This window comes from Manis pentadactyla, chromosome 1 (assembly GCF_030020395.1).
Source record: "Manis pentadactyla isolate mManPen7 chromosome 1, mManPen7.hap1, whole genome shotgun sequence".
Classification (NCBI taxonomy): domain Eukaryota; kingdom Metazoa; phylum Chordata; class Mammalia; order Pholidota; family Manidae; genus Manis; species Manis pentadactyla.
In genome coordinates, this window is record NC_080019.1 from 113,357,196 (window position 1) to 113,372,975 (window position 15,780).

General features: G+C 38.4%; 1 protein-coding gene across 3 annotated transcripts in view; it reads right to left on the reverse strand.

Moving 5' to 3' along the window:
• MCF2L2 (MCF.2 cell line derived transforming sequence-like 2) overlaps positions 1 to 15,780 on the reverse strand; it is a 274,274-nt gene that overhangs the window by 20,021 nt on the left and 238,473 nt on the right. For all 3 annotated transcript variants that reach the window (XM_036926717.2, XM_036926715.2, XM_036926718.2), the window contains 3 exons: positions 14,717 to 14,932; positions 13,737 to 13,829; positions 13,489 to 13,567 (listed from right to left, as the gene is read on the reverse strand). In XM_036926717.2, the coding sequence (XP_036782612.2) occupies positions 13,489 to 13,567; positions 13,737 to 13,829; positions 14,717 to 14,932 (388 nt within the window). The remainder of the gene's footprint in view (positions 1 to 13,488; positions 13,568 to 13,736; positions 13,830 to 14,716; positions 14,933 to 15,780) is intronic.

Below are 15,780 nucleotides of genomic sequence, written 5' to 3' on the forward strand. Positions count from 1 at the left end.
CTCTCAAAAAAATGCAAACTAAAAAGAAAAAAAATAGAAAACTGATATACAAAGAAGTTAAAGCTAAAGTCTTGTGGGGAAGGAGCTGGATCAAGGGCTCCTAAATTTTCCATGGATAGTTTTGAGAGGAGATGAAATTCATACATCCTAGACAGAGCAAGAAATAAAGTGCCACCATCCAGCAGCTTTATTCCCAAGCAGAGACATTCTGGCAATGTCTCTGGAGGAAAAATTTAAGCACATCATAAAATTGCCAGAAGAGACATTCTGGCTCTTATCTCTACAACCATTTCCTTAAGAGGACAGCCTTCCCAAAGAGGGAGTCGCTTCTCAATGTGAAATATTCGTTCTTCATTTTAATTCTGGCCTAATTAGATATACATAGATGAGCAGCAGGAAATTGATATGATGCCTTCATTCTCACTCACATAGTTAAGGAAGGGCTGAGACTCAGGCAATGTCTTCCTCAGATTCCAAGCATCTGCTGTCACCTGTTTCTTCCATGCCCCAGGCTCCACTGGATCCTTTCTTTAATCCCAAGTGTGCTGGGACCTGGGTCTTCCTTACTACTGGTAGCTCTTTCTGTATTTTCAATCCTGGGCACAAATTCCACTCCATGCCTTTGCTTTAAAGAAATGTATATGGACATTGAACCATTGGTAAGAACGGCCCATGCATTCCTCCCTATGCCAGCTGGAGTGGTGCTGGTCCAAAGCCCAAGGACTGCTTCTTCCTCCTCCTTCATGTTAGTCCAAGACCTGTCCTGGCTTTGTGCATGACATTCAACAAAAGGATGCCAAGGGACACCACATGCTGGATTATACAGTTAACATCTAATTGGCTTCAGGTCTTAAAGTGGGAGAAGTAAGGAGGAAGAGTCACTCTCCTCTCATCCTCCTGAAAGCTGTTTCATTGGCTCACCGCGGCTCCTTTTGCTCGTCCCCGTCCTGAGATGCCAACTGTTACGGTAACTCTTTTGGATTAGATTAGTTCAACAAACAAATGCTAGCTAGGCACTGGAGATCTATGATAATAAGATGTACCCTGAGGTAGCCCTCATCTCCCCTGACTCTGCTTGCAGCATAGTTTGCTAGCCAAATGTGATTATTCAATGAGTACTTTTATTTGTTTATTCACTAAACATTTACTGAGAGCCACCTATATGGGTGTCAGGCAGTTGTATAACATGAGGCCCGAGGGAAGCTAAAACTGGTAAGACAACTTTCATGCTCTAGAGGAGTGAACGGTCTAGTGGAGAGAAAAACTTAAATACATCATTAAAAAAAATTATAATATAGCACATTAAATGCTGCAATAGAGTGCTCTGTAAGAGCGTGGGTGTAGCCAGGAGGGAGAGGCACTCAGCTGTCTATCAGAGCCCCCACCCCTTCCTACCTCTATCAGTCTTTGTTTGAGGGCCTGGGGAGCCTCTAATAGGATCAGGCCAAAATAGCCTAGTAAAACTCCTGTATCCAAACTGGATCACACTCTACAGGTTCAGTCAACAAGCATTTGTTAAGTACCTCCTGAGTGCCTTGGACAGGGAGAGGAATTACAGATGGAGAAAGTTTCTCAGTGGGCAGGGATAGACAGGGTAAGGAGCTCCTGAAAAGAGCATGTGTGCATCTTCTTCCCAAACGAGGAGGAACGAAGAGAGGAAGGGTTACTAGGGGCAGAGACTGCAGGAGGGAGGGAAGCTGGCCCAGTTAACGGGAGAGTCCCTTTGCCTACTCCACCAAGTAGGAGGCAGAGCAGCCTGGCAAAAAAAGGAATAGAATTGAGATTTTCACAGGAAAGCTCAAGAAAACAGCCAGAAGCAAGGGCAATCAAGGGAGGTTTCAAAACGGCAGGTCTGATCTCAACTGGCAACACTGCAAGTAAGCATTAAGAAAGGTACCTAAGGCAGAATCAGGGTCAGGGAACTAATAATTTTTAAATTGGAATTCCCTTGTAATAAAGTAAGTGTTAAGAAAAGTTTTTAAAAAGCAATCAAAGAATTAGTATGGACTATCTGCAATATTTGACACTTCTTAAAAAAATCAGTACACACCTAGTGTTTGCTTCAAACTAGATTCTCAAATTTAAGCCAATTTGAGTTAATTTTACACATACACACACACACAGAATACTGGAAAAATTCATGAAAGTGTATGTAGAACTTGGCCTTATGTTCCTAGTAATTGAGAAAGCATTTCCACAGCCCTGGCTCACTTGGTCCTAGCATCCTCTCCCACGTCTCTGCCCACCCTTCATTGCTTGATTCTGGGTCTATCCTAGTCTCCACAGTTAGCCCCAGAAATGCTGCAAAAGAGAACCAACAAAGTGCCTATTAAAGGCTCATTTTTTTCCACCTGAGCCCGAACTATATGACTGGGTGAGGGAGAGATCAGATATGAATCACAATCCTTGTTCAGGTGTCACTCCAGCAGTGATGTTAACACCGGAATGACTCTAGTGGTTCCCACTGCCTATACCAGCATAAAAGCCAGACTCCTCAGCCTGATATCTGAGGTCTCCCACCCTCTCTCCGTCTCATTTCCTTCCACTCTATCCATGAACCTCTCCAGTGAGGCCCCAAATCATCACTAAACATGTCACTTAGAGGCAGCTTGGTGGTTTTCAAAGATCCTTGGGTCCACCTTTAATTATTCACGTGACTCGCACAAGTTGCCCAATCACTAGTATGGGCCTGTGGCCTTTATTTGTCAGCTTTGTGTGCCGGCTGCATTCCAGGGCTGGGGCTTTGCCTTGATTTCCACACATTACGTTGGCCCTACAAAGCCTTCTGCCACCAGAGCCCTTCGCCAGAGGGCCTGACTTTTTCCCTAGGACTACAGGGCACAAGTAGGCAGTACACAAATAAAGACATTGCCCCGAACCACAGTGCCTGCCACCCTCCTTAACTTGTCTGCTTCTGTGTCCTACCCACCGGGTCACACTCCACTCTTCCCTGCCAAACCCTATCTGAGACTTTAACTCCCTCTGGGCACAAAGCCCATTCTGCCTGGAGAGGCCCAGTCTCCACATCCCTCAGTGGCTCTCAGTGATCTTCCTGTTGCCTTAGGGGCTCATGTTGCTGGGGTCCTTGTATGCCTTGCCCAGAGTATGTGCACAGTTATTATACACAACAATCCCAAGGGTTACAAGTAGTGTAGGAATGACCTGGCATGATGTCATGTATGCAGATAGTGCTAGACAGATGTCAGGTCCTGGTATTCCTGATCTTAGGAACTTTGAAACCTCCCTTCTCACTGCCTGATGCCCCTGAGTCTACGTACTACCCCTGGAGTCTCATCTCCTCTCAGGGAATGGCTCAAGGCCCCACTCCTGCATGGAGGGCCCTCTGATTTCCTAGAACTCCTGCTGTTGGCATCATTTGTGGAGATATTTCACCAGACCCTGCTTGGTGAGCTCAGGAGACCCTGTTCTGCTGCCAAAAAGTTCTATGCAATTGACCCTATGTTTGCCTGCCTGTAAAAGGAAGGGGCTGGGACCACACCTTTTGGCCTTTTAGTTCAGTAGGGGTCTTCCCTTTATCTAAACTATATGATAGGGTCTGGTCTGCTTCTTACCTAGATTTTACATTCCTGTCACAATCCCTGGAACATAGGGCTAGGACTTGAAGAGGACTTGAGAAATGTGTTTCTGAATTGTTAACTGAATAAATGTCATGTCCTCATAATAGTCCTATGTCTTTTTCTGTGGTGCAGGGAAGGGAAGGGCAATTCTGTTAAAGTCTAAATTATAGAGCAAGCTCAATCTTATTAAGATGTCAGTTCTTAACAAATTGTTCTATAGATTTTTACACAATCCCAATCAAAATCTCAGCAAGATTTTTTTTAATTGACAAACTGATACTAAAGTATATATATATAAATGTGAAGGATACAGAATAGCTAAAACAACTTTAAAAATGAAGAATAAAGTTGGAAGAATCAAACACTCTGATTTTAAGACTTATTAAAATCAGAAAGCTTTAGAAATCAAGACAGTAAGGTTTTGAGGTCAAGATAAACAAATAGACCAATGGAACATAATAGAGCATCCAGAAATAGATGCACTTATACAAATACTCATTTGGAGAAATGGTAATGGAACAACTAGATCAGTAACAAAAAACTGAACTTAGACCCACATTTCATGCCATATACCAAAAACAAAAGCAAAAACCTCAAAATGGATCAGAGACCTAAATGTAAAAATTAAAATATAAAACTATAAGATTTCTAGGAGAAAACAGGAAGAAATCTCTGTGACCCTAGACAAAGATTTTTTAAGCCTAACATTGAAAGTATGATTCATAAACTTTTAAACTGGATTTCATCAAAGTTAAAATCCCCTATCTTTCAAAATATAAACAAATGAAAAGATAAGCCAGACACTGAAAGAAAATATCTGCAAAGTATATATGTGATAAAGGACTTGTATCTAGGATATAGAAATAAAAAAAATCTCACAAAACCCAATAATAAGAATAAGAAAAAGATTTGAATAGACACTTCAGATATATGGATGGCAAAGAAACACATGAAAAGATGTTCATCCATTAATCACTAAGGAAAAGAAAATCAAAATGACATACCACTACACACCTATTAGAAGGCTTAAAACTAAAAGACTGACAATACCAACTGTTGATGAGGATGCGGAGCAAGTAAAATTTTCATATGGTGCTGTGGGACTGTAAGATGATATAACTACTTTGGAAAAAAATTTAGCAATTTCTTAAAAAGTTAAACATTTACCTGCCATTTATGGCCTAACCATTACACTCTTAGGTATGTATGCAAGATAAATGAAAACACATGTCAATAAGAAATCTTGTACTTGAATGTTCATAGCATTATTATTAAAAATACCCTGAAAAAGTGGAAACACCAAATGGTAAATGGATAATGCAATTGGAGTATATCCAAACAATGGAATACTACACAGCAATGAAAAATAAAAACATTGCTTTATTATTACAAAAAGCAGCATGACAAGGGAAACAAAATAAAAAATGAATAAATGGGACTACATTGTGCTAAAAAGCTTCTGTACACCAAAGGACACCATCAGTAGAACAAAAAGGCATCCTACAGTATGGGAGAATATATGTGTAAATGATATATACCACAAGGGGTTAACATACAAAAATACATAAAGAACTCATATGCTTCAACATCCAAAAAGCAAATAACCCTATTAAAAAATGGGCAGACAATATGAACAGACACTTCTACAAAGAAGAAATTCAGATGGCCAACAGGCACATGAAAATATGCTCCACATTGCTAATTATCAGGGAAATGCAAATTAAAACCACAATGAGATATCACCTCATACCAGTTAGGATGGCCAACATAGAAAAGACTAGGAACAACAAATGCTGGTGGGAATGCGGAGAAAGGGGAACCCTCCTACACTGCTGATGGGAATGTAAACTAGTTCAACCATTGTGGAAAGCAGTATGGAGGTTCCTCAAAAAACTAAAAATAGAAATACCATTTGACCCAGGAATTCCACTCCTAGGAATTTACCTAAGAATGCAGCAGCCCAGTTTGAAAAAGACATATGCACCCCTATGTTTATCACAGCACTATTTACAATAGTCAAGAAATGGAAGCAACCTAAGTGTCCATCAGTAGATGAAAGGATAAAGAAGATGTGGTACATATACAGAATGGAATACTATTCAGCCAAAAGAAGAAAACAAATCCTACCATTTGCAACAACATGGATGGAGCTAGAGGGTATTATGCTCAGTGAAATAAGCCAGGTGGAGAAAGACAAGTACCAAATGATTTCACTCATCTGTGGAGCATAAGCACAAAGCAAAAATTGAAGGAACGAAACAGCAGCAGACTCACAGAACCCAAGAATGGACTAACAGTTACCAAAGGGAAAGGGACTAGGGAGGGTGGGTGGGAAGGGAGGGAGAAGGGAAATAAGGGGTATTATGATTAGCACACATAATATAGAGGGGGGCATGGGGAAGGCAGTATAACATAGAGAAGACAAGTAGTGACTCTATAGTATCTTACTACACTGATGGACAGTGACTGTAATGGGGTATGTGGTGGGGACTTGATAATGAGGGGAGTCTTGTAAACACAATGTTGCTCATGGGATTGTATATTAATGATAGCAAAATAAAAAATGCTTAAATGGAAAAAAAAAAGCAACATGAATGAATCTCAAAATAATTATTCTCAGAGAAACCAGACCAAAAAAAGTTACATTCTGTATGATTCTCTTTATGGAATTCTAGAAAGTTCAAGCTAATCTGTAGTGACAGAAAGATTGGTGATCACCTGGGAAATAACAGATGGTGAGGGAGGGGCAGAAGAAGGGTAATAATAAAAAAGGGCATGAAGAAACTTTTGGGAGTGATAGGTATGTTCATTATCTTGAGTGTTATGAAACTTTCATAATTGTGTACACATGTCAAAACTTGTCAAATTGTAGGCTTTAAATATGTGTAGTTTATTATATCAATTGTAACTCAATAAAGTTGTTTTAAAAATAGCAGTTTAACAAATCTAAAAGATAAACACTTAGAAGAAAACATAGACAAAAATCTCTTGAACATAACCATTAGCAAATTTTTTCTGGACACATCTCCCCAGGCAAGGGAAACAAAATATAAAATGAGCAACTGGAACTACATTAAACTAAAAAGCTGTGTACAGCAAAGGACACAATCAACAGAACAAAAAGACAGCCTACAGTAGGGAAGAATATATTCATAAATGATTTATCCCATAAGGGGTTAACATAAAAAATATATAAAGAATGCATGCACCTCAACAACAGAAAAACAAATAACCTAATTAAAAAATGGATGGAGGAACTGAACAGAAGGTCAGAAATTTTCCAAAGAAGAAATACAGATGGCCAACAGGCACATGGAAAGATGCTCCACATTGCTGATCATCAAGAAAATGCAAATCAAAACTACAATGAGGTATCACCTCACACCAGTCAGAATGGCCACTATCCAAAAGACAATAAATAACAACTGTTGGCAAGGATGTGGAGAAAAGGGAGCCCTCTTACACTGTTGGTGGAAATGTAAATGGGTGCAGCTACTGTGGAAAGCAGTACTGAGGTTCCTCAAAAAACTAAAAATAGAAATATCATATGACCCAGTAACTCCATTTCTAGGAATTTACCCAAAGAAAACAAAATCTCTGGTTCCAAAAGACATATGCACCCCTATGTTTATTGCCACATTATTTACAATACCAAGATATGGAAGGAACCAAAGTGTCCACCAATAGATGAATGGATAACAAAGATGTGGTAAATATACATATGGAATATTATTCAGTCATAAAAAAGAAAGAAATCCTGCCATTTGTGATAATATGGATGGACCTAGAGGGTATTACGTTAAGTGAAATAAGCCAGATGAAGAAAGACAAATAACATATGATTGCACATATTTGTGGAATATAAAAACAAAACAAAACAAAAATGAACAAAACAGTAGTAGACTCACAGACACTGAGAAGTGACAGGTGGTTGCCATGGCCTAGGGGGTTGGGGTGGGTGGGTGAGGAGGGGGAAAAAGGGGCACAAGAATCTCAATCATAACACGTTGGTGACAGGGATCATAGGACAGCATGAAGGATATAGCCAATGATTTTGTAATATCTTTCTCTGCTGACAAATAGTAACTACATTAGTTGGGTTGAGGATTTAAAAATATGGTAATTGTTGAACCATTGTGCCATATACTGGAAACTAATATGAGATTGTATATCAACTACATTTCAATAAAATTAATTAATTAAAAAAATAGTAGTTTAGGGTCTCTGTCCATAAACTTTAATAAGCTAAAATGCATATTCCCAGGCATTAACCCTAGCTACCTAACTTCATATTTCTAGGGTAGGACCCAGAAATATTTATTTGTAATAAGCCCATCAAATAATTGTGTTTCAGGTTGTATCTAAATTAGCCCTTGTGAAACACTGGTCTAGGAAAGTAAGGATTTTCAGAACAATCTTGTGACTAGGAGGTTGTTTTTGGGAAAACAAGTTACTTATTCTAGTAAGGTTAGTAAATCTTTCTGTTTTATGCCTCCAGAGCACTCATACTCTACCATAACATATATTTAGCATAGTATTGATGGTTAAGATGCAAAAACAAATCATTTTTTCCCATATTGCCTGTATATAAATTAAAATCAATTATATAATCTTGTTATTGTTTCCTGGCAGAAGCCTACAGTTTATCAAGAAGTTATGTGTCTTGCTTGTTGTGACAGAAAACTGATATGATTTTCCAACCACACTTCTTAGTTTATCTTTTTCCATTTTCACGATGCACATCCACCCTCACATCCTCCTGACCAGTTGATGATCAGAGAAGACACAGAAAGTGTGAAACATTCGCATTCCTACTAAGTCTCTGAGACAAAGTTATTTTGTCTTTTCATATTTGTAAAAATTTCCTTACCAAACACACAAACCACTGTTATTATAAATGACAGGAGATAGATTTTCCATGAGTCTAGCATTTCTTAACCCTATCAATATTACCTGAAGGAAATACTAGAACTCAATTGATAAAGTTCATTACCTACCAAATATCCCTGCTTTTATCTGGATCAAATGAAAAAACTATGAAAGGGTTAAGCCTATTCAAAAGATGGTTTTTAATTATTAGAGTACAGCAAATAACATCTGTGAAAATGGTACAGAAAAAAGAAAAACTCTAAATATTCTCTTCTCCATGAGAGCATACGGAAAAAACTTGTAAAAATAGAAACTATTTCAGAAGAAAGAAATTAAACAAAGGTTTATGGCAATCAGGAGAGCATTTATTCAAGAAAAATGGCTGAATCTCATTATGAGCATTAAGAACTGTGTTTTTTAGTTGCTCTATTCCCATCCTCTTCCTCCTCCTCAGTGGTAGCTTCAGAAACCAGCAGCTTGTGATCATGGTAAAAATCGGCAATCTGGCAGCTGTTGTGGGGCAGCACAGGAATGGAGCTCCTTCAAAGTGACCTTCCCATAGAACTGCCTTGTCTGGAATTCCTTGGAATATGCTACTTGCAAAGCTGTCTTTATTAAACCTGATTCAGTGCTAGTCCAGAAAAAGCTTTTTGCCTAGGGACATTTGTAAAAAATGACTAGAGGCAATGGTTTAACTTCTTTGCTGCCTACGGCACTGATAACAACTGGGGCAAAAACAGGCTACTCAACAGAACAAAAAGGCATCCCACAGTATAGGAGAATATATTCATAAATGACATATCTGATAAGGGGTTAACATCCAAAATATATAAAGAACTCACACTCCTCAACACCCAAAAAGCAAATAAACCGATTAAAAAAATGGACAGAGGATCTGAACAGACACTTTGCCAAAGAAGAAATCCAGGTGGCCAATAGGCACATGAAAAGATGCTCCACATCACTAATTATCAGGGAAATGTAAATAAAAACCACAATGAGATATCACCTCACACCAGTTAGGACGGCCAGTATTGAAAAGACTATGAACATCAAATGCTGGTGAGGATGCAGAGAAAGGGGAACCCTCCTACACTGCTGGTGGGAATGTAAGCTAGTTCAACCATTGTGGAAAGCAATATGGAGGTTCCTCAAAAACCTAGAAATAGAAATACTATTTGACCCAGGAATTCCATTCCTAGGAATTTACTCAAAGTAAACAAGATTCCAGATTCAGAAAGACATATGTACCCCTATGTTTATTGCAGCACTATTTACAATAGCCAAGAAATGGAAGCAACCTAAGTGTCCATCAGTAGATGAATGGATAAAGAAGATGTGGTACATAGACACAATGGAATATTATTCAGCCATAAGAAGAAAACAAATCCTACCATTTGCAACAACATGGATGGAGCTAGAGGGTATTACGCTCAGTGAAATAAGCCAGGAGGAGAAAGACAAATACTGAATGATTTCACTCATTTGTGGAGTATAACAACAAAGCAAAACAGAAGGAACCAAACAGCAGCAGACTCACAGACTTGAAGAAGGAACTAGCAGTTATCAAAGGGAAAGGGGGTTGGAAGGGTTGGGTGGGGAGCGAGGGAGAAGGGGATTAAGGGGTCTTAAAATTAGCACACATAATATAGGGAGGTCACAGGAAAGTCAGTATGGAGAAGACAAGTAATGACTCTGTAGCAACTTACTATACTGATGGATAGTGATTGTAATGGGGTGTTGGGGGGAACTTGATAATATGGTTGAATGTTGAAACATTGTAAAGCTCGAGAGTGAGATTCCATAGTAGCTTTGAAAAACTTCAAAATATTCCTGAGAATCTAGATGCCCATGTGCCCATGGCCAGGGCTGTGTGCATGCTCAGGGAAGATCTGAGAAGGCATTATGCTCTGACTTCTGGCTGATCTTGAGGCTCTGTACAAACAGGAAGTTAAGGCTAGGGTAGCATTGTCACCTGTCTGGCTGAGTGTTGAAGGTATGCCCTTTGGCAAACACTGGAATACTTATTGATTTCACATGTTTATAAGGGCATCTCTACCAAATCATTAACTGAGCAGAGACTTCTGGCCACACATGAAAATGAATACAGATTTTACAGAATTCATTCAGAAAAGTAACTAAACAGACAAATGGACAACAATAAAAACAACAAACAGTAAGAACAACAAATACTGGAGATGGGGGAGAACCTGATTTCTAGAGTTGCCACATTATTTTAATTGTACAGTTCTCAGCAGAACTTTCTGAGACATACAAAGAAAAAGAAAGTATGGTCCATACACAGGAAAAAAAAAACAACAGTGAGTAGAAACTGTCCCTGAGCAGGCCAAGAAATTGTACTTCTTAGACCAACCCTTTAAATCAGCTATTTTAAAAACGTTCAGAGTCAAAGGAAACATATATATATAACTAAAAGGAAGTATGAGAACAAAACTTCATTGAAGGGAGAATATAAATATATAGAGAAATTACATTTAAAAGGGCCAAATAGAAAATCTGGGTTGTAAAGTATAACTGAGGTGAAAAATTCACTAGAATGACTCAATAGCAGATTTGAGCAGGTAGAATAAAGAATCAGAGGAGTTAGATATAGCTCAATTGAAATTATGCAGTTTGAGGATGAGAAAGGAAAAGAATGAAAAAAAAAAGTGCACAGAGCCTTAGGACGCCATGAAATATACCAGCATGCACATCATGGGGGTACCAGGAGGAGGCAAGAGGAGCAAAGGGGCTGAATGAATACTTAGAGAAATAGTGGTCAAAGACCTCCAAAATTTGATTTAAAACACTAATCTACATACCCAAGATGATCTAAAAACTCCAAGAAATATGTACTCAAAGAGATCCACAACTAGACATTGCAATCAAACTATCAAAAGACAAAGAATCTGGAAAGCAGCAAGAGAAAAGCAAATTGTCACTGTAAGTTTAATACCTGATTTCTTACCAGAAACTATGGAGGCCATAAAACAGTGGGATGACATATTCAGAGTTCTTGAAGAAAAAGACTGTCAACCAAGAATTCTGTATTTATGGCCAATTGATTTGCAACAAGGGTGCTGTCTTACTCAGTTCAGGCTGCTATAACAAAGTACCATAGACTGGGTGACTTATAAACAACAGTAATTTATTTCTCACAGCTCTGGAAGGTGGACGTCTGAGATCAGGGTGCCAGCATTGTCAAGTTGTAGTGAGAATCTACTTCTAGGTGGCAGATTGCTTATTTCTCATTGTTTATTCACAAAGCAGAGAAAAAAGAAAGGAAGCAAGCTCTCTAGTGACACTTATGAGGGTACTAATCCCATTCATGAGGGCTCCACCCTCATGACCACATGTACTCCTAATTACCTCCCAAAGGCTTCACTTCCTTTACCATTACATTGGGAGTAGAGTTTCAATACACAAATTTTGGGCACACAAACATTGTTATGACAGTTGAGTCCATAACAAGTTCCAAGTCCATTCAGTGTGGAAAAGAAGTCTTTTCAACAAATGGTCCAGGGTAAACAAGATTCCACATGTGAAAGAATGAACTTCATATTAACTCCAAATGTATTAAAGACCTAAATATAAGAGTTAAAACTAAATTCTTAGAAGAAACACAGGTGTACATCTTTATGTCCTTGAATTAAGCAATGGTTTCTTACATATGACACCAAAACACAAGCAACTCCCCCCCCAAACAAGATAAATTAGACTACCAAAAACTTTTGTGCTTTAAAAGATATCAAGAAAGTGAAAAGACAACACACAGAATGGGAAACATATTTTCAAATCATATATCTGATAAGGGTCTAGTATCCAGATTTATAAATAATTTTTACAAATCAACCACTAAAAAACAAACTAATTTAAAAATAGGCAAAGGAGTTGAATAGACATCTCAAAGAAAATATACAAATGGCCAATAAACACATGAAAAGATGCTCAAAATCACTAGCATTAAGAAAGTGCAAATCAAAACCACAAGGGGCAACCACTTCACACCCATTAGGATGGCTATAATAATAATGAAAAGAGGATAACAGCACATGTTGGTAATGAAGAGAGAAAAATGGGATCCTCATACATTGCTAGTATGAATGAGAAATGATGCTACTGCTTTGGAAAACAATTTGGAAATTGCACAGAAGGCTAACATTGGGTTACCATATGGCCCAGCAAGTGTGTGTATACATATACATAGAGAGAGAGAAAGAGTTGGAAACACAGGTTCACACAAAAACTTGTACACAAATTTTCATAGCAGCATTACTCACAATATCTGAAAAGTAGAAACAAACATCCATCAACTGATAAATGATAAATAAAATGGTATGCCCATACAGCACACTATTATTCAGCCATGAAAAGGAATGAAGCAGTGACACATGCCACAACATGGATAAAGACTGAACAAGTTATGCTCAGTGAAAGAAACTAGACAGAAAGTGCCACATTTTATATGATCCCATTTATATAAAATATACAGAATAAGAAAATCCATAGAGACAGAAAGCAGATTAGTTGTTGCCAGGGGCTGCGGGGCAGGGAGAAGATGGGGAATGATTGCTCATGAGTAGAGGGGTTTTTTTTGGGGGGGAGATGAAAATGTCCTGGAATTAGACAGTGGTGGTAGTTGCACAACCTGTGAATAAACTAAAATCCAATGAATTTTACACTTAAGAGCATGAATTGTATGGCATATTAATCATATCTCAACTTTTAAAAAAAGTAGAACAGCTTCTGAAAGCAGTATTGGCCACTGAAATCTGTATTAACATTTTCTTGGGTGTCTTTGGGATTGAGAAAGTTGATCTTAGCCATTAGGTAATGGGGGTAGGGTCACAACTAAAAGGGACAAACCCACACGCAACCACCAAAACCCCAGACAATCCAGAGCAAGCACAGGTACTTCCAGGTACTATAAAAATGTGGCCACAGTTACTTCCTGGCAAACCATTTTATTTAACAATATCCCTGATCTGCACACCCACCACAGTATAACTCTCCAGAGGACAGTCAGCCATGGTAACCCTACCTTTGGTACTGTTTTGTTGTTCCATCAATAATTTACTTATTTCTGAAAACCAACAATCTCTGATTTCTTTTGAAGCTGCCTGCAATTATAGATAAGAAAATAACTGTATCAGATTACCTGAAGTATGAATTGCACAGGGCTTTTATTTCTGGGTAACTTTTAGAATAATGAAATAGGAAACACTTGTCAAGTCATGGGAACACACAGTAGGGAAGGCATAGACACCTATGCAGAGGCACGAGCTTTACCTGCAAGATGTACTTCTCAAGTCCATTCTGGTTGGCAATTTCAAACTTTCTATTGCTCCCCCTTCCAAGTTGGCGAATTGAAAGTGTCATCAACTATTGTAAAGAAAAAAGAAAGTTTTCTACATCATCATTTTCTGATTTAAAAATTTTCCCTATCAGTCACTCTATCCTTCCTCCCCTTAACGGCTCTCTTCTTCCATCTTCCTTGCAAGTGTTTTGCTGTCCTCTGTTAATGATCCCAGGGAGCATAAAACACAATCTGGTACAGTTTTTTGTGTCTTGTCCATTTCAGAGGACAACAAAGACTTTATCTTCCCATATATAGAGCTGTAGCTCTCAAACTTTAAACAAAGTGATCATCTCTCCTTTAACATGCATTTCCCAAATCTCTACATAATAGTAAGTGAATTATCATCCATTAAGAAGCATAAATAATAAAAGTTATTTTGAATAAATTAGTAACTTTGATCATAAGAGCACAAATATGTGTGTGCCTGTGTGAGTATCTCTTTGCTAGGTACGAAATATTCTCTATACAGGTGAGAGACAATGCTTATTGAAGGCATGGGTCCTAAACACCCCTGGGGTCAAGATGCTGCCTTCATACACAAAGATGTGTGGTTGAGAAGGCAAGTCAAAGTTGAAATCCAGCCTGCGCTCTAATTACCAAGGCTTTTGTTTCTCTGCCTGGAGGAAGGAGTGTACTTTTCTAATTCATTTGTCCAGACAGGCTGCCCTCTGGTCCCTTTTCTCTGTCTATCACAAAGGCACCTCTATGTCAGTCCTGGTCTTGTCTAGTGACTGGTTACAAGCCCTATCTCTGGAGTTAGACAGGCCTGGGTGTTGATTCTAGCTCTGTTGTGTAGAATTTGGCAAGTTAACCTCACCTCTCTAAGCTTCAGTCCATCTGTAAAATAAGGGTAATGGTGTTTCTCTCCATAGAGTTGTGCTGACTTCTGGATGCAAGAGGACCCCTTTACCTTTATAGACTTCTTAAAGCTGTATTGAGGAGATAGGCCTTGGTAGCTGGTCTCCATCCGTATCTTACAGAACACTATTCCCCTTTCAAACAGGTAGATTTGCCTCTGGCTGGGCTTAAATCGAATAAAATCCTTCATCTTATGACGATCTTTGTGAACTGTCCAGACGTTGAAAGACTCATGCATCAACAGCTTGCCCAGTTTTCCAATATCATCCTTTTGCAAACACAAACATACACAAAAATAAGGTGTTAAATTATTTGACAGGAAAAGAACTCTTAGGGGTCTCTCTTCAAATTATAAGCATGCTTACTTGAGGTTTACAATATTAAAAGTACCACTCAAAGTAATCTGTCACTAAATAAAAACTAAAATTTTGTGAGCTTCACTAAGCATGACACCATTCAGTTATGTAGTGAATTGTTCAGCTGCACAAAGTAATACACAAAAAGCATGTTAGCATCGAACTAAAGATACTGGTACTCTGATATTTCTGTCTTGTAATTAATTTTAGCTATCAGAATGCTATTTCCTCTTCTTTGCTTTTATACATGACAGTCTACTTATAAAGGGCAAGAAATTAACATTTTAATTATGTTAAGGAGAGACATGATTTTTGCTGCATTATGGGCCTGTGATAGCCCATGTTTTCTATCTGCATCCTACCATCTGTTTCATGTACATGAGAATCTCAGAACATGAGATTTGTCCTTAGTATGGCCCATTCTTTATAACATTGCATTGGATATGATAATTACTTTCAACTCTGCGTTTCTTTTTATTTTGGTAACATAAATATACAATTATATGAGAAACATTGTGGTTACTAGATTCCCAATTATCAAGTCCCCACCACATATCCCATTACAGTCACTGTCTATCAGCATAGTAAGATGCTATAGAGTCACTACTTGTCTTCTCTGTGTTATACCGCTTTCCCCATGCGCCCCTCCCTTCATTATGTGTGCTAATCATAATGCCTCTTTTTTTCCTTATCCCTCCTTTACCACCCATCCTCCCCAGTCCCTTTCCCTTTGGTAACTGTTAGTCCATTCTTGGGTTCT